The sequence below is a fragment of the Emys orbicularis genome, chromosome 4 (assembly GCF_028017835.1).
Source record: "Emys orbicularis isolate rEmyOrb1 chromosome 4, rEmyOrb1.hap1, whole genome shotgun sequence".
Lineage (NCBI taxonomy): Eukaryota > Metazoa > Chordata > Testudines > Emydidae > Emys > Emys orbicularis.
The window spans coordinates 66,555,899-66,576,166 of NC_088686.1; the positions used below are offsets into that span (position 1 = coordinate 66,555,899).

The 20,268-nt window shown below is 43.7% G+C and overlaps 1 protein-coding gene across 1 annotated transcript; it reads right to left on the bottom strand.

Moving 5' to 3' along the window:
- Positions 1-11,470: 11,470 nt before the first annotated feature.
- LOC135877308 (acyl-coenzyme A thioesterase 5-like) lies at positions 11,471-19,299 on the bottom strand. Its single transcript, XM_065402725.1, has 3 exons — positions 18,738-19,299; positions 14,597-14,799; positions 11,471-14,171 (listed from the first exon to the last, which is right to left on the bottom strand). Exons 1-3 carry the CDS (start codon positions 19,297-19,299, stop codon positions 13,596-13,598), a joined length of 1,341 nt encoding a protein of 446 aa, XP_065258797.1. The 3' UTR covers positions 11,471-13,595.
- Positions 19,300-20,268: the final 969 nt, after the last annotated feature.

The window sequence follows — 20,268 nt, forward strand, 5'->3', positions numbered from 1 at the left end:
GCGCCCGACCATGGCTGCAGCTCCATCGGTGCAGACACTTGTGCAGTTTTCCCACTTAAGTCCTCCTTGTTCAAGGTATTCTGATGTGACCCGAAAAATTTCTTCTCCTGTTGTTTTTTCTGGCAATGCCTTGCAAAAAAAGAAGTTTTCTCTAATTGCATCACCATCAACAAAACGCACATTGGCCAAGAGTTGAGCATGTCCACTGATATCAGTAGACTCGTCAAGTTGCAATGCAAATTTCTCACTGATACGGATCTTTTCCAAAACCACACTTTCGATGTCTGCAGACATGTCATTAATACGTCTGGAAATTGTGTTGTCTGAGAGAGGGACTTTGGCTATTTCCTTAGCTGCTTCAGGTCCGAGCATCTCCTCTACAATGGCTTTGCAGGCGGGAAGTATTAATGTCTCTGCCACAGTGTGCGACTTTTTTGACTTGGCTATAAGTTCAGCAACTTGATAGCTAGCTTTAAGAGCTCTTGCCTGTTTCTCCGTGTTTTCACGCAGGCGAACAAAATAGTCCGCATTCTTGTTTTGAAGCGAAGGGTGTTTCGTTTGGAGATGGCGTTTAAGTTTGCTTGGGACCATAGCACTGTTAGCTAGCTTTTCACCACACACCACGCACAGTGGAGTTGGTTTGTTTGCATCTCCGGTGAAAGTAAATCCAAATGAAATATAGCTTTCGCTATATTGCCTTGTGCCAGAGAATTTGCTTGAGCTAACCATCTTTGCTTTCTTTTGATCCCCACTCATACTTGGGCTCTCATCTGGCTCCAAATTTTGTTCAGAGTCCAGTTCTTTCCTTTTCAAAAACTTGTCCATCACTGCAGTATCTCACTGTCACTCAGTACTTACTGCGCTTGTCTCCTCCAGATAGCCGCTGTCCGTCACACTCAGCACTCTTCTGCGCATGTCTCCATCCAGATCCATCAGTCAGCGCTCTTCTGCTCATGTTTCCTCCAAATCCAGATCCATTGGCGCTCTTCTGCTCATCGGCGATCTACTGCGATGTCTCCTCCTGTCCTCCTCCTGTTAGTGTAACAGTGACACCGGAGCTATTTATAGTCCTTAACATCAGTGGTGGGATTCAAAAATTTTAGTAACCAGTTCCGACATTCAAGCATGGTTTAATATTTTTTTCCCACGGCACACCAGGCAACATCTCGAACAGTGGTTGAAAAACACTGCACTAGGGTACCATAGAACACATTCAAAGGATCTAGGGATGAGTGATTGACAGAGCCAGCTGTCTGAAAAGGAACAGCTGCATGCTTGAGAGTTCAAAAATAAGACTGTTCTGCTCTGCAAAACTAGCAGAACTAACTCTGGGACCCATAGGCGTGTGCATAGGTGTGCTCAGGCACACCCTAATGCAGGGCAGAGCTCTGGGGGGGGCGGGGCAGTGTGTCTGGCTCTGCGCTGAGCCAAACGCTGCTAGGAGCCTCATGGTTAGGGGGGCTGGGGGGTTGGATAAGGGGCGGGGGCAGTCAGAGGACAGGGAGCAGGGTGGGTTGGATACATAGGCGGTGAGATGGGCCGTGGTGCCCATTCTCCACAGTTTGGCAACGTGGGGTGGGGTGCTCTCACCTCGGGGGCAGCTCCCCCATCCCCGGCGTCCCTGCAGGCAGCGGAGAGTCTCGGCAGAGGCAGGGAAGCTCCGAACGCTGCCTCCGTCCCCTCTCCCAGAGCTGACCCGGTTCCCAGCCCATTGGGAGCTGGGGGGGTGCCAGAGCTGCCTGACCATGCCTCCCCAGCAGGGAGGGGGAGGGAGCTGCAGGCAGAGAGAGCAGCAGGAGTCTGTCACCGTCATACACAGATTGGGGGGAGGGGCATTGTGGGGGCAGACAAACAGATGGAGCTGGGGGCAGGAGAAAGGAGCAGTGATGCACCCCGGGGCTGGCATAAAATACACAGTACAGAGGGGGCTTCCTTGGGGGGCGGGGGGAGGTAGGTATAGCAACACTCCCTTCCCTCACAGACCAGACCTGGGCTGCAGCTGGCTCTGTCAGTCACTCCCCCACCCCACAGAGACCCACACAACCCTCTGCCCCCCTGGAAGATTCCCTCCAGCCTCTATGCCCCCATCACCCCTCTCCAGAGAGCCCCCCCCTTTGTGCCTCCAGAGACAGCTCCCCTCTCCCCTACCTCCCCTGCTCCCGAGCTCCCTACAATCTTTCCCTTTGCCTTCCCCCTCCTGCCCCCAGCTCATTGGCCAGGAGGCTTCCAGACTGTTGGCCACCAAGGCCAATGGGAGCTGCACCTGAGGCAGGGGGCCTGCTTGCAGATGCAGACCTGCCCAGCTGTGCCTCCAGCAGCACTGGGAGGGGGAGCCACAGGTGAGCAAACCCCGGTCATCATCATCACAGGCACAGCAATTCTCTGGATATTTAATTTCACTGAGGCAAGTAATTTAATCTACTCTTCCTTTTCAGACAGTTTGTAGCTTTTCCTGTAAGAAAACTTACAATTTCTTTGCAAAGAAGTCCAGTTATAGTTTTTCACTTGAGAAGTATATTTTCTGGTTGTTCATAAGCTCATTTATTTTGTTAACTCAGTTTCATAGGGAATTTTAAGTCACTTGAATTGTAACTGTTTTTTTCCATTGGTCCAAAACCACATGGAAGATGTGCAGATTTTTATTTCTGTGGGCCAAACCATGTAGAAATGTAAATGTCAGAGCTAGAAAAGCTCTGCAAGGGTATGGGTCCCTCAGGAAATTGTCCTCAAGTCATTCATTCTTCTGGGCATTCCATTCTATTGTTCCCTCTTACAGTGATAGAGATCAGTGTCTCCACCCACAGGGGAGATGCAGAAGACTGGGCCAACCCTGCAGCCACTCTGCCTCTACCCTTGTTCTCTGTCTGCTCCCTCTACCAGCCCCTTTGGTCTCCCTGGGATTCCCCCTACCATTACTCCCTCTGGGTCTTCTTTCTCTAGAGCATCTCATGAAGTAAAGTTGTCATTACAGGTTCTTATCTCTGTAATGTATTTAATTTTGATGTATTTATTAAGTGTTAATTAATGCACTTTGGGAGTCCCCCTTCAGTCCTCTGTATAAATTGATCCTCTTCTTTCCATATGTTTTGCCCATAGGGCAAGCAGGCTTCTCTGTCTAAACAAGAAGAACGGTGCCATAACCAAAGTGTAATGGAGCAACTGATTGACATTGTTCTGTGTTTGGTGAAAGATGAGAGACCATTCTGGGGTCACAATTAAAAAGCTGACAGTTTTGAGAGAGGTTTATTTCTAAATCTTGTCAATATGCTCCAAAAATATGATCCTGTAATGGCAAAGGATGTGCAACAATCTCCTCGAAACGCTACCTATCTGAGTAATCGCATCCAAAATGATTTAATTGTGGCCTTGCACAACGTTGTGCAACAAAAGATTGCGTCTTCACTAAATGGAAAAATGGTCTCTATAATTGCCGACGACACTACTGACTGTGGACACCATGAACAGATGTCCGTTGTGGTGCGGTATTTTGACAATGAAAAACATAGTCCAGTTGAACATTTTGTGTCTGTTCAGAGACTATTAACAGTTGATGCTCAGTCTATTTTTGACCAGTTAAATGACGTCCTTGGCATTCTAAAAATTGACTGGTCATCAGTGATGTCTGTCTGTTTTGATGGTGCATCTACTATGTCTGGATTTACTGCGGGAGTTCAAATGAAATGTAAAGAAAGAAACAGTGAAATACTGTATGTACACTGCTATGCACATTGTTTGAACCTCGTCCTAGTAGATGCATGCACTTCAAGTAAACAAAACAGAGCTGTCTTTGATTTTCTTTGGTGTTATTCAGACTCTTTATGCCTTCATGGAGGGGAGTCCTGTGCGACATGCAGTAATGGAGAAGATTTCACAAGAAGTAGGATCCCAGTTGAAGACTTTGAAGTCACTATCAAACACAAGATGGGCATGCAGAGCAGAAGCAGTGGCTGCTGTAAAACAAAACTACTCCATCATTTTACAAGCTTTACAAGAGATTATTGAAACAACTCGCCTTGCTGACACTAAAATAAAAGCCAGGGGCCTTATTCATGAACTAAATTAATTCAAGTTCATCTTTGCCCTTCACATGATGCACCCTATTCTCCAGATGGTGGTAAAAGTGAGTAAGGCTCTTCAAGCTCCAGATCTCAACTTACTTACTGCAATGACAGGGGTGAAAAGCTTGCGTAACTCTTTGGCTGCGATGAGAAGTGGCCCAGAATATTTTCAATCTGTTTTCAATGACAGTGTGAAAATGTGTGTAGAGAATGATATATCGATTCCCCCAGTTAAGAAGAGAAAAATGTCCACTCATATTGCTGATGAGTTTGAGTCCCAGCATCACTTTGATACAAAAGAGGAGCAGGAGAGAATAACTTCTTTTTACCCACTCCTAGACTCAGTGATTACACTGGTCTACAATTTTTGAGAAGTCGTCTGCTTCAGAGATAAAATGTGCTATTTATTATGTATTTTGATGTGCTGAATTCAAATATGACGATTAAAACAACTGATTGGCTACTGTTTCTAAGATATTTAAGTTTTTACATTTTATGTCAAACTTACATTTTATATATATATATATATAGTGTAGATAGTAGAGTTTTAATCATAAATTGTAAACCTAGGTCTTTTCATGTGTTTATGGTTGCTTTACATGATAATATTTCACCTGTCCGGTTTATGTAACACTTTAAAAATCAGCAAAAGGGTTATATAAATAAAATTTATTATGAAACAAAAGGCAAAAAACTATTCTGTACATAGTTTAGTCCTATTCAGTGTCTATTCGGCGCTTCTTGGCTTGTCTCTTGTATTCATTAAATGGAGCATCTCTTGTCACTGTCCAGCAATAGTCTGCAAGCATTGATGGGCTCCATTTGCCCTGATAGCATTTCTCCATTGTTGCAATGTCCTGGTGAAATCGCTCGCCGTGCTCGTCGCTCACTGCTCCGCAGTTCGGTGGAAAAAAATCTAGATGAGAGTGCAAAAAATGTATTTTTAGTGACATGTTGCAACCAAGGCTTTTGTATGCCTTGAGGAGGTTTTCCACCAACAACCTGTAGTTGTCTGCCTTGTTGTTTCCGAGAAAATTGATTGCCACTAACTGGAAGGCTTTCCATGCCGTCTTTTCCTTGCCACGCAGTGCATGGTCAAATGCATCATCTCGAAGAAGTTCACGAATCTGAGGACCAACAAAGACCCCTTCCTTTATCTTAGCTTCACTTAACCTTGGAAATTTTCACAGAGGTATTGAAAGCTGCTTGTGTTTTGTCAATGGCCTTGACAAAGTTCTTCATCAGACCCAGCTTGAAGTGTAAGGGTGGTAACAAAATCCTTGATTCAACAAGTGGTGGATGCTGAACACTTTTCCTCCCAGGCTCCAATGACTGTCAGAGTGGCCAGTCTTTCTTGATGTAGTGGGAATCTCTTGCACGACTATCCCATTCGCAGAGAAAACAGCAGTACTTTGTGTATCCAGTCTGCAGACCAAGCAAGAGAGCAACAACCTTCAAATCGCCGAAAAGCTGCCACTGATGTTGGTCATAGTTTATGCACCTCCAAAGTTGTTTCATGTTGTCATAGGTTTCCTTCATATGGACTGCATGACCAACTGGAATTGATGGCAAAACATTGCCATTATGCAGTAAAACCGCTTTAAGACTCGTCTTCGACGAATCAATGAAGAGTCTCCACTCATCTGGATCGTGAACGATGTTGAGGGCTGCCATCACACCATCGATGTTGTTGCAGGCTACAAGATCACCTTCCATGAAGAAGAATGGGACGAGATCCTTTTGACGGTCACGGAACATGGAAACCCTAACATCACCTGCCAGGAGATTCCACTGCTGTAGTCTGGAGCCCAACAGCTCTGCCTTACTCTTGGGTAGTTCCAAATCCCTGACAAGGTCATTCAGTTCACCTTGAGTTATGAGGTGTGGTTCAGAGGAGGAGGATGGGAGAAAATGTGGGTCCTGTGACATTGATGGTTCAGGACCAGAAGTTTCATCCTCTTCCTCTTCCTCATCTGACTCAAGTGAGAATGATTCTGGTGCATCAGGAACCGGCAGCCCTTCTCCGTGGGGTACTGGCGTATAGCTGATGGAATGTTTGGATAATGCACAGTCCACTTTTTCTTCTTTGACACACCTTTCCCAACTGGAGGCACCATGCAGAAGTAACAATTGCTGGTATGATCTGTTGGCTCTCTCCAAATCATTGGCACTGCAAAAGGCATAGATTTCCTTTTCCTGTTCAACCACTGGCGAAGATTTGTTGCACAAGTGTTGCAGCATATGTGTGGGGCCCACCTCTTGTCCTGATCTCCAATTTTGCAGCCAAAATAAAGGTGATAGGCTTTCTTAACCATAGCGGTTATACTGCGCTTTTGTGATGCAAAAGTAGCAGAAGTTATCTGCACTCTTCACACAAGTACGAGGCATCTCTGCTCACTTTGGCTAAACAGAAATGTGTCCCTTTGCAAAATCAAACACTGACAAATAAGAGAGCACGACACTGTATGATTTCTAGAGCTGATATAGGGCAATTTGTTCAGAGTGATGTAAGCTTCGTTATGATTGCATCATCCATGACTTCTAGGAATAACATGATGCAATTCATATCATGTATGATGCAATACCAGCTTCAGATTGCATCATTCATTGTTTTGCCTAAAAAGCAAGTACTGTCCAAACCCAATCATAGATTTATTCATAGATCCAGTCAAAGATGTATTTTAGTCATTTCTGGTTTAAATTGAGATCCCTTCCCTTTATAACTCACTTATCCTCCGCCATTCCCAAGTCAAGGGTCGTATATACTGACCCAATAGCATATCTTGAAAACTAGAGCCAATCAACAATTTTAAGCATCATTTTCGTTCTCAGTGACCCAGAATTAGTAAAGTTTGACTACATTTATTTCAGAAGCATTTTGGCTGTAGAGCAGTGGCCGGCATTGACCAGCGATTTGAACAGGAGACTTGTAAAATTGTGACTACAATGGGAAAACTGCTGAGCTTAGACATTGGCAGGGATGATATGAGAATCATTGCCAACAAATTTAAAGTGTCCCTGGATGAGTTGGAAGCTAAAGTCGGATTGCTTCGGGGTTATGACGGATCTGTTCCTAAAGGTAGCACTACGACCACCACCAGAGAGTGGCTTGATTGGCTAAAGGAATCTGATCGGTCTTCCATGTTCCAGGCCTTTTACAAATCTATTCAATTCTTTGCAGTCTTACCTGTTACAAGCTGTTCATGTGAAGGAGCCTTTTCGAAACTAGCACATGTAAAAAACAAACTAAGAAGTACAATGTCCCAACAGCACCTCGAGTCACTCATGATTTTGTACATTGAACAAGAATTGGCTTCGTCAGTTAATTACAATGATGTGATTGAGGAATTTAAGTCCATAACACCTAGTGAGCAACGTCTCATTCTCTAGGACAGGAAGATGAAGAAACCTTAATCTGTTTTGGTCAATTTGGGTTAGCTCATTATCTGGTTAAAGATAAAGATCATGAAAATTGACTATCTTTTGTATACGCCTAATTATCACTACAGCAAAAAATTGGTATTTTGTCTCATTTTTTAAGTTTGTATTTTTTAAATAAAGTTTTTAGTTGTTAATTTAAAAAAAATTAAGTTTAGTTAAGTTTTAGTTTTAGTTTGCTTGATGAATAAAAATAATGTTCTTTTATGATTGAGTATTCAATAAATGTTCGCCTTTAAAAAAAAAAAAAAAAAAAAAAAATTCCCTGGGTGCACACCCTAATGAAATGTGCTGCGCACGCCTATGCTGGGACCATAGACAACTGAAACCCAGGAGGGAAGTAGACATTTAAGTCCATAACCAACTCTGGGACAACTGACAACTCCACAACCAGCATAAGCTGAGAGGCACTTTCTGTCTACTCCACAGACAAAAGACTGGAGACAAACTTTCCCTCAACAGTCATGCTGCTAGTCTCAACAGACAAACAATCTGGGATTTCCTTTCCCTTGTCCCAGCACACATGGTTGTTCACAGATAAATGCTTGGAGATTGGAGTAGCTCCCTCCATAGGCGAGTCATTACCCCTAACAGACACAGGAACATTTCCTTCATTCTCACAACTCTTCACACTGGTAACAGGTAAGGCATAGAGATACTCATGTTTCACTAACCTTGCCTTCCCAAACTGCTGATTAGACAAAGCCATCAGCTCACAAAACTGCCTAGGCTCACCTAAATGTTCTTTGCCTTTCTCTCCCTTATCCCAGCATCCCTGGCTGACTACAGACATGGGAGAGTGGGAAGACTTCCTTAACAGGCAAGCTGCCACTCCCAACAGACAAACAATTGGAGACAGTGTCTCCCTCAACAGATAAACAGCTGTTTACCACAAACAGTGGTTCATCATACTGAGCTACTTTAAGCAAATCACTTCTATTTTATTCTGGCTTGCTTGCACAAGCTTTACTTGTCAGCATTCCATCACCCACAAAAAAATCTGCCGTTCCCTTCCTCAGTTAGGGCTTTAACGTGACTATTAACTTTAATTTGCTCTAAAGAAACACTTTCCTTAGCAATAAGTTCTTCCTGTGCTTCATCTAATTCCACATTCATTTCTGAGATATTAGATAGACATTCAGAAATTCCTTCTACGTATAAACTGCTTTTATACGTAGAAGGAATTTAAACTACGTATAAATAGCTGTACAGACAAACAGCTATTTCCCACAATCTCAAGGTTAGAGATGCTCTCTTCCTTGCCATAGCATACCTGGTTAAACACAGACAACTGCTTAGTCATACACACCCACGCACCCCCTTTCACTAATCTCCCTGTTCGTTAAGATAACACAGAAGATTCACATTCATACTTATTAGTATTGCAAAGAAGAGTTTTTTGTTTTATTTTTTAACAAACAAATTTAAAGGGGCATTATGAACTTTAAAAAAAATTCATTTTCTGAAAATTGTTTGCCTACTATTTTAACTGATTCCCTTACATCAATATGAACTGTAGGGTTTAGAGCATTTTCTTTTTGCTACTTTTCCAGTTAGTTTACTTTGTTTAAGCTTTTGCATCTCTATTGTGTGTCTCCAGACCAAGGTAACACAGCATCAGGAGCAGCAGCCCACAGCATGTAATTGTCCCAAGTACTGGGTGGGGGCTTGAGCCAGTTTTGTGTTGTTGAAGAAAAAGCCCTAGATATTGAAGCCGGTCCTGGTTGCTACCAACTCCACCTGGAGAAGTGTTACATACACTTGTGTGGACTTATATGTTTACTAAAAAAAAAAACCCCATGGAATTTGTATAAAAACGCCTCCTCTGAAATGGGGTGTGCTTGTTCTGAAATGTAGTGCTGCTTTTTTTTTTTTTTCTTTCTTTTCTTGTGAGACTTGGCAACACGCACCGGACATGCACAGCGCATTGTGGAATACCAGGTATTGTCTTTCCAGTTCTCCGCTGCGCTCTGGGGTGAGTGTGCAGTGGGTGTCAGATGGCTCCTGTCTGCCCATCCTGACAGGCCCTGTGCGCTTTGCTGGGCCCCCTTCACTTTGCCACTTGCGGCTGCTCTGGGGGACAGGCTAGTGATCCCCCACCCAACTTGGCTGACATCGCTACCGTGTCTAGTGGCCAAGATGGGATGCTGGCAGGTATGGCTGTTGGGTTGGCAGCAGTTTCAGGTGCTGCGTCTTAAAGTGTGTGGAAAGGAGAGAACAGGGCTCTCTGTCTGGTAATACATGTGCTGCCCATGACAGACTGACTCATTCAGGCACAAAGCATATTACAGCCCCATGCACTTGCCCTAAACAAATGGTGCCTACATGGGATCCTTATCAATGCTGGTACCTCGGAAAATGACTTTTGGTTTCTTTATGGGGGAGACATGCAAGTCTCCTACTTCAGCTCTTTTGCTGCAGCAGAATTTAATGGTTTGGTGACATTCCCTCTGCATATAATCACTTCAAAAGTATATAGGTTAGAGTACCCTATTGTCATGCAAGTTCAGCATCTCTGGAGTGGTTAATATGGTAATACTTTCAGTGCAGTTCATGTTCAAAGCACGTTAGAGACATCTAACAGTAAAGGGATATCTTAAACTGACAAGAGTAAAGCTCATCTCCATAAAAATCAACCATTGTAACATAGATGAAGTACAGAAACTAGGGACCTTTGCTTGGATCCCCTAGAATCTTCTGAGGCAGAAAGCAAGATGGATTTGTGTAAGTTTGGAAGGATCTGGAAAGTAGAAAATCTCTGCGAAAGGGAACAGAACTGTAACTGAGGCAGTGTTATCTTGGGCTGGAGACTGACGAGAGATGCAGAAGCTCTAAGAAGTATGAACTGCCTCATGCATCTCTGACGCCTCATGGGGACAAAATTAATATTATCATTTAACTATTTCACTGCTGACCATTTTAGCAGAAACATATTTGGTATAGGATCATGAGCAGAGTGCCTTCACTTCCTCCTCCTCCCCACAAACCTTTGTTTTAAAAGAAAAGAAAAAAAACACTTTAGCAACACATTTTAGAAATTTATTGTAAGCTATTCATGAAAACAGTCAAAAAGATAAAATATTGCAAATAAAGTCAGTTCACACAAACTAGCTCCATCATCCCACTTGTAAATGAACAAATCGCTAGTAATTTGTTGAACAAACCACCTTATTTGGATCAATGTAGTTTATTTGTCAGACTGCATAACCATCAGCTGAGTTGATATGACACCTTGGGATTGATCTTGCTCCCTTTTGAAGTCAATAGGAATTTGGCCACTAACTTCAGCAGAGCTGAAGCAGGATACTTATGGCATTATCAACCTAGTGCAAGGGTTGAACCATAGCCACTCTTGCACAGAATGAGATTCTGAAACAATTCTGCAACTCCAATATTAATTTTACCTTGATCTAGGGATCCCAAAATCCCTGATCATGCATTTGTTACTCAGACACTACTTCCACTGAAATTCGTTGGGAGTTTTTCCTGAGTGAAGAATGTACACTCAGAGCCTAAAAATAAGGTCTTAAATATGGCTATAACCAGGCACTCTGTTTTAAGGCATACTGCATGTTTATAATGGTATTCCATTTGCAGTGTAAATAAAATGCATTTTAGAATTTGAGTTTTAGAACCAATTTGCTACAGATCATTGTGTGTGTGTGTGTGTGTGTGTGTTCTTCGGTCATTAGTATCTTCTTCTGAGTGTGAGATGTATTTACACAATCAGATTGCAGTATTAAGTGCTTTTAGGTTTTTTCCTTCTCCCCTTTGAAAAATCTGAACAATTAAAAAAAAAAAAAGCAGTAGCCTAATTTCTACACAATATTAAATGTTTTAATAAATGGCTTTCCTGCCCCTTTACTGTGGTTTTTAAAATTTAAAATGAAATTTTAGAGGATTTTGCTTTATGAATAAAGTGAGGGCATTTTAAGCCACTTTTTTTGTTGTTGTTGTTTTTGTTTTTTTTGACAACTGTTGACATTGGCTTTTTGATAATTAATGAAAAATGTGATATTCATTTAAAATCAGAGAAATCTAACAATACCTACATTCAGAATCTATTTATACATGAACCCAGAAGTTTGACTGGACTTGTACCTCTAACTGGCCCAGTTTGACTAGAATTGCACTGGATTTTAGAAACCTGTCCCAGGAACTTGCAGGAGTGGATCTGCATAGGTAAGAAGACACAATGGAGATTCAGTAGGCAACACAGAGGGCAACAAAACAGGCTGGCAGGAAGCACTGCCCAACCTAAGGCAATCAGGCATCTGGCTCCAATTGGTGGAGGTACATGTGAGAAGGAGGGTTAGAAAGTGCAGACATGGGAAACCAATGGACAACCTCTCCTTCTCTAGTCACAACCTGGAGTAGATTTGGTGAAGAAGTAGTAACGTAAGTGCAGGAAGCACTACTGTGCTTATTAGAGCTGGCTGCAGGCCTGTGCTACTGTTATCTATTTTCAGGGACGGTTTAGGCATCAGAGCCCCATGCAAGACCCATTCAACCATAACCAAGCCCCAGCATGCTGACAGCAGACCAGAAAAGGGAAAGAAGTTTCCATAACACTAAATAAAAGTCAAGGTCACAAGCCAAAGCTCCATTTCCTCCTGGGCAGCTCTTTTAAGCTGCTCTGACAACAGGGACCCTGGAAAGGGAATTGTGCTGGCAGTGGCACTTGGGAACCAGGCTTCTAGCACTACCACTATTTCAGAGGACTAGCTGAGGTCTGAAATATTAAAGAAGAAATTATGATTCCTTTCCCTCAAGATGATGGGTGGGGGCAAGCCTACTAAGCAGGCAAGAGGGGAGGCACTAGCCTAAAATTAATCAGAATGGAAACAATTCCCCTGGCAGCTGTGGGCACAATTGCTCCCTCATTCCTGGGCAGGTACAGGAGAATTATCCCAGGATTTTTTCATTTTTGATTGTCTGATACTTAAGCTGGTTGCTGTTTATGACAGCCATTTAATGTATGACTCTACTGCCTTCTGTTGGCTAGGCTCCTTACATCTTTTCAAATCATCCATCTGCTCCTCCGCTCCCCTCAATAGTGGTTATCAGCATCAGCCATTCAGTATCCAATGGCTACTGACGGCCACTATACATTACTAGGCAATTCCAAAAACTGGCTTCCTCACATCCCTCATTTAACAACAGTCATTACTACTTTAAAAACAGGCAGTTAGAATACTGAACTGCAGGAAGAAAGAAGGAAATATATCAATGCATATAACAAAACTGCATTTAACCAAGCTATCCAGTGGAACTGTAATATCCACTAGCCAAGTATTAGATTCCAGCCTAAGACACCACAGATAGAGATGAGTCCCTCTTGAATACTCAACTAGTAAATCACTGCTGGCACTACCCCTCTCATTAGCAGGCATTGAAAACACTTCATCTTTCTTTGCAACCAATTGGCTGTGTAAGGAGCCATTGGCTGTGCTTGCTGAAAGCTGATAACCAACATCAAGATGTTAGACACATGTATCCAGGTATGCACCCCAAATAAAATTCAAATAGAAAAGATTTCCAAAGCAGGCAGAGCAAACAGTTACAGCTTTAAAATAGAGTGCTCTGTGGGGACACATGCTAGTGGAAGACATCTGGGCTGAACTAGTGGATTCAAGTCCCAAAGGGTGAGCCAAACATGTCCAGCTCACTGGGCATGGCTGTTTCAAAATCTTATCTTGGGCTACCATCATTCCACTAGGTGCAGGCGAGTCTCCTCAACTGCCATTCTCTGCAGGCCTGGCCAGGTTGCTGGGCTCCTTTACATGCTGTAAGCGAGGGGACTTCTACCACCTTCCTTGGGTGATTATTTCCCAGTCTAAAGTGATCTTGGCATCAGGAAACTTTTACTAACATGAACCCTGAAGTTTTCCATTGTTCCATTTCTCCCCAATACTCCTAGCTATTGCCCCTTCCACCACCTTAAACAAATCCTGACCCATCTCCGTGTTTACACCTGCCACTGAGTTGTCATTTGATCAAGAAATGCATATTTAACTTTTCCCCCAGTCCTCTACTCCCTTGGGTGGCTCATCTCTCAGCTCCCTGCAATTTATTGGCAGCTTTCAGGTAATGAGGTGTTCATCCCAAATGTAAGTGCAGAAACTCCTGGATCTTCCCCCAGGAGTGTTCCTGTGCATGGGCATGTGCTCTTCTCTCCCCACCACCCAGAATGGGCAACCCTAGGACACAGTCCAGGGTTACTGAGCAAAATGGCAAAAAGGGTGGATCGATTCGGTGGCCTGCTCCTGGATAACTCAAGAGTTTAAAGTTGTCCTTCCCATGTTGGCGCAGGCGCTCAATTGCCATCTTGGCAAATAAAGAGCTCTTCCAATTGCGATCATCTTCTCCTACCACCAAGAGAAAATGACCTTCTGCTTCTTCTAGGGGGATGAGGCAGTGGGAATTAGCTGGATCCATTGGGTCATCCAGAGCGTCAAAAATATCAAACACACCAGTCTCAGAAATGCTGATCTTGCTCATGTCAAAGCGCAACCCAGGCAGAGTCATCTCACCATAGTGAAGAGCAGCGACTGTATTGGCACTACAGCCAGAGATACAGACAGCAGCCACCACCTGCGGCAGGAAAGTAATCATGGAAAATGCCAGTTCTGCCCCTTTCCCTGTCCCGATTACTCCAATCCCTGGCCCTTTCACCTGCAGATAAATAAAGAGAGGGAGAAAGGGAGTGGAGGCAAAGAGAAGCACATGCATTAATGAGACTGTGGTGGATTCTTCCAGGAACATTGTACAAAATTAAGTTCCTGGTGGAAAATTACAAATGGGAACTGTTAATGCAGACCAGGATTATAATCCTGTTTCCCCTGTTTGTGTCCGATTTTTCAGAGAACACAAAAGGTGCGAACTCAGGTAAAATATTGTGAACTCTTGCACTCTAGGGTATAACTATTCAGACCTGGCCAGCAGAAATTGCTATTTCCTAGAGTACCATGTAAATTAATGTACTATTGTTCTTCCCCCCCCACACATATTGCTACCAACACAGAACTGTTGATGAGTCTTCTCTCCAATCCCCACATCCAAACGAATGCGGCTACAGGAATTTATCTCATTACACTCACCTTTGGGTGACGCTGTAGAAATCTAGCTGCCTCCTCAAAGTATTCGAGGTGCAAATCCTTCATGACAGTGGGCAGATCCTCAAAGTCAAAATAGGGCAGAGAAAGAGCAGCAAAGCCATGGGTGGCTAGGAGACTGGATCTGAACTCAATCAATCCACCTTCATCACCAAACATGTCAATCACTCCTGGAAAGGGGCCGTCCCCTACAAAAATGAGAAAAAGAACAACAATATTGTTATCAGGCCAAGATATTAGAGGGAATATATTAAAGAATGAACTGCAAAATACAGTAGGCACAATTAATAAAAATTTTTTTATTACCTTTCCACTGGCAAGATATTATCAGTACTAGTGATACTTCCCATTTCAGCTATATGGTACACCTGCTCAAACAAGTAAACGTACTTTTTAACTGCACCCAATGTGCTTTCCAAAGGCTTTGCCTTCTCATCCTGAAGAAGCAGCTCATATGCTAAACCAATGTGTTGTTGCAGCCAGTCTCGTTGGCCCAGATCCTCAAAAGTATTTAGGCAATCAATGGAAGTTAGGAGCCCTGAATGCCTTTGTGGATCTGGGTCACAATTACTGCTCAGTGGCATGCATTTATTTTCTAGTCATGTTGCTAGCATGGTAGAGAGTGGATACCTGATGAGTTTAGACCAGGGGTAGGCAACCTATGACACGTGTGCCAAAGGTGGCACACAAGCTGATTTTCAGTGGCACTCACAGTGCCCGGGGTCCTGGCCATCGGTCTGGGGGGCTCTGCATTTTAATTTAATTTTAAATGAAGCTTCTTAAACATTTTAAAAACCTTATTTACTTTACATACAATAGTTTAGTTATATATTATAGACTTATAGAGACCTTCTAAAAATGTTCAAATGTATTTCTGGCACGCTAAACCTTAAATTAGAGTGAATAAATGAAGACTCGGCACACCACTTCTGAAAGGTTGCCGACCCCTGGTTTAGACTTTGGCCTAGGGTTTAAGAATACTGTCCCCTGGATCTGTGAGAAGCACAAGCCATCTTGGTATTTTTCTGACTGGCCATCTAAGCAAATTGCTTAGAACGTTTAAAATTAGACAAAGCACTGAAAATATATTGTAAGGAAAAATCAGGCAGAGCAAGGGCTGGACTAGATGAGCTAGTTCTCTTTCATTTCCAACATCTATGATTCTAACAGTTCTCACTTTTCCTCAGCAATAAAGTTATTCATGAAAGCAGCAGATTGAAATGGAAATCACTGAGCAGTTTCATTGCTGCTACTATCAGCCCTCTGAGCAGCTGTGAAACAGACAAGTATGTCAATTTCACCCTGATACTGCTTGAGGAATGAGGAATCAAAAATGAGGAATCAAACATAAACAGCTAAAGCTCTACAGATGTTTCCACCTGAACCTCCCCCCTATGTTTTACAGTAGTCTCTTGCTAGTAAAGTTAGCCTTCTAACAGAAGTATAATTCATTTTAAGGTCATGTATTCTGTCCAACTCCTCTGGGATTCTCACAGTGCAAGCCATGGGTAATCACAGAAGCATTAATTAAACTAAAAAAAAAAAAAAAAAATTGGTAAGTTGTAGGTGGCTTCTGTCTAACCAAAAGGAACATTTTTTTTTTAGGCTGCATGAGAGGAATGCAGCGGGATAACGGCAAATTTACACAGCTTCTGGCCCAAAATTACAGGCCAAGATTTTCATAAATGGGAGCCATAACTGAGGCTCCTGAGGCCTATATAAACGTCCTGACTTTCTGAAACGCTGAGCACGACGCAGCTCTCTGACTCAAACATCAATTTTACTGTAACTTTAATGGGAGCTTCTGAGTGCTCAGTTCTTTTGAAAGTCAGGCCACTTAGGGAAATTGACCAGAATAGCTATTCCAGCATAGCTCCATGTGTGGCCACTCTATTCCAGAATAAATGTGTTTTGATTCCAAAATTATTACACTGATTTGGATACACACTAATTATTCTGGAATAAAGTGACTATTATTCCATAATGGTGCCTATGGAGCTATGTCAGTCAATTTGCCTGTGTAGACAAGCCCCTATATAGGTACTTAAGTATGGAATTAGGAGCCTAAATTCAGGCATCAATTTATGAAAATCTTGGCCATGGATTTCTTTAAAGAAAGCACAGGTTGCAGATGGAATCTGCTTTGGCCCTGATAAGTGCCAATAGACTGGGTTGTGTAGCAAATTGAATGGAACACAACTCAAAACAAAATATATTTATCTCCAATTTTATTGCTAGCAGCAAAGAAACATATAGCTTTCTTCAGTTAGAGAAAGAATCGCCAATTTACCTCATACAGACTGCAGAAAATACAGGAAAAAAACAAGAATCTTAGGTCCTGATCTTGCTCAAATTGAATTCAATGGCAAAAAAAAAATAATGATTTCAATGGGCAAAATTGGGGCTTTAATGAAGTACACCTTACCATTGACAACAGCAGGACAAATTGCAAGAGAGGCAGACCTTTTTATAAAATGTATATCTGACTTCCTTGCTCCATCTGGGTGCAGAAAATGAGGAATCAAAATAGAATAGTAAACCTGTACATTTGGATGTAGTTTTCAGGAGGGTGGCAAACATTTTGCCTCTGCTTCTGTGAACAAGTGTTAAATGCAAGATTTTTCCTATTCCACAATGGTACTAATGACAAATTTAATAAAAACAGAAGTTAAAGATGAAGTGTGTCTTGTGAAATATAACAGAATGTTCCCATTGGGAGGGAAGATGAAGGATATAGTAAAACATTTTAGATGCATTAAAAGTTTTTGTATTATACATTTTGGAAACTCTTGAAGGTCTGAGTATATGAATAAGATACTCAATTGCCACTGCTTGTGACTGAGGGCACTATATAATTCAAGCAAAGGTACTATCTAGGCTACATATGGTAGCATCACGAAACAGGAATTTTTAAAGAGACAAATTTAGTCCTAGGTTGCAGACTTGTGGCTACCACTAAGTTCAGTGGAAACCCTGTGCATGCCTGTAAAGTGGATGTGGTTCTTAGCAAAATACCCTGGTTTCAATATTGGTGAATCGACAGTGCTGACTAAGGGCCTCCAAAGTCCATTCAGATCAATCTGAGTCTTTCTGCTGACTTCAATGGACCTTGGATCACCCTCTAAATTAACCAGAGATCATGATCTAGGCCTCAATCTAGCAAAATGCTTCCTTTATAGTATAAAACTCATGAGTAGTTTTGGTTCTGACATAAAAGAGAGAGATACATGGTATGCATGTATTTGCTATACTGTCTTCAGATGGCCTGCATATTTATATGCATTTAATGAAGAGAAGTGTCGGATAGGGCACAATCCTACTCCTGCTGGAATCCATGAGGGATTTGCCCCCGATTAACTGGGCCCATAACTATCTCCAGTTAAGAAGAAAACATGACTTCTCACTAATTCAATCACCCTTCTACACATTTTGGGAACTCCACCACACTTTACCTTACTTCAGAGTTATGGGGAATCCCAGATGCAGATGGAGTGATGAGCTGATCTATAACAACCGCCTTTCTTTTGCTCTGTTATGCATTAATAAATTGTCATCTTTTGCTTTTACCACTCTGTTATAATAAACATCTAAGATATACAGCAGGATAATTTATAGTAGTATATACCATGGGTTAGTCCTTTTCATTTTCAGCATTCATCTTATTCTTGTGAACTTAAAAAAAAAAAAAAAAGTAAACTACTGCTGCAGTATGTGTGTGAGGACATGGACTATTTTACAGTCTTGTTTTGTGCAAACAGAAATCCTGTGTGATTGTCCTCAGATAAATTATATTTTGCATTTATATCATGTCTTCCACTTATTTAAATCAGCTTTTTGGAATAAAAGGCTTCAGAGCAATTTCTAGACTATTTTTACACAATGAAATGGCCCAATCTTATAAACCTCTATTGAACTCTTGAGTCAGGAGAAATATGCTTTCATTCTCCCACATCCTCACTAATGAGATGAGATAGTACTTTGCACTTAGAAGCACCTTCTGTCAGTGGATGTCAAAGCCCTTTACAGAGGCGAGTGATTGTCATCATCCCACTTTACACGTAAGAAAAGGGAAGCCGCCGGAGATTCAATGCCTCAGCCCACAAAAGGCAGAGCTTCCCTCACTCACCTGAGGGTAGGAACAGGCTGCCTCTCACGCTGCCCTCTTTCAGCCTAATCCTTCGCACACCGGGGGCAGTGAACCATCTCTCCACATTGGCCTTGGCTAGGACCTGCCCCGGGATGGTGCCAGGATGACTGTGCCCTTGGTGGACGGACACCTCCACCTTCATAGGAGTCTTAATCTGCTTCGGCACGAGCCTCTGGTAGGGTCTCTCCATGCCGGCAGGGGAGAGGCTCCAGAACAGCCCCATGGGCTCCACCCCAGTGTAGTCCCCTCCCTGGGAGGTGTCCCTGGACAGGTCCACCTCCCCGCGGCTGTCCGCCAGGTAGTGGGCGCAGGAGTCGAAGAGGCAGCCCTGCTCGTTCACCACGAGTCCCCTCAGCGTCACCCGCTGCCCCGGGGCGAGCCCCAGCACCTTGGTCGCCACCGGCTCATCCGCCAGCCCCGCCGCGGGCTCCACGGCCACGGTCGCTGCCCCCCTGCTGCCGGAGCGCGGCCCCGGGGCCCGGCACTGTCTGGGAGGCCGCAAGCAGGCGGCCCAGGCCCTGGCTGTGGCCACTCGCCACATGGCGGGTAAGGGCAACCCCGCTCGTCGCCCCTCTCCGCGCCACCAGCCACGGGACGGCCCAGAGCCGGGCACTACACAGCAGCCTCTGCCCCGCTGCGGCCGGGCCGGGAGACCTCCAAGTCGGCCTCAATCGATCGCAGAGACACAGCGCCGCCTCCGTCCCGCCGCAGAGGCTCTTCCGGGGACGCCGCTCCCTTCTGCCGGCCGGGAAAGCCGCTTCCTGCAGCTGGGGGCGGAGGGGGAGCGTGCCCGCGCCCAGCCCCTGGAGTGAAAAGGAGAAGACGTGGGGAAGCCGCAGCCTAGATATCCCGCCGGACGGGGCGGGGAAGATCTTCGGGAGGGAATTTGAAGAAGACGGAAGGGGAAAAAACGCCCCCAGCCAGGCGTCCAGAGTAGCCAACCTCCTCCACAACTGCTAGGAGCTTAAGCCTTAAGGAACAGTGTTAATTTGTGCCCGAGCTGAGCCCAGCCACCTCTAGGCTTGACATTTCATAGCCCTGGTACCTCCAGGCTTGCCACGTCAGTTATTAAAGTAAAAAAAATTGCTTGAGACCCAGCACACGTTTCAATACAAATTAAGCACTGCTAAAGCAAAACCCTCTCAGGTCATGGCTACACTACAAGATTATGTTGACCTAAGGTAGGTCAGTATACAGCTGCCACAGTTATTACATTGCTTGTGTGGGTGTAGTATTGGCTCCTTGTGTTGGGCAATGCCTGTCTTCACCAGGAGCGCTTGAATTGATTGTATTGTCAGGGTGGGGCACTGTGGGACAGCTCCTGAAAGCCATTAACAGTCAAAGTCAGCAGTAGTGTCTACACTGGCACTGTGTTGAGCTAATTACATCGACTGTGACTCTACACCGGCTGCGGAGGTGGTGTTACTAAGTCGGTGTAGAAGGGCACTTACGTCAGCAGGAGTGAAATTTAAGTGAAGACACTTCCATAGCTAGATTGACGCAAGGCAAC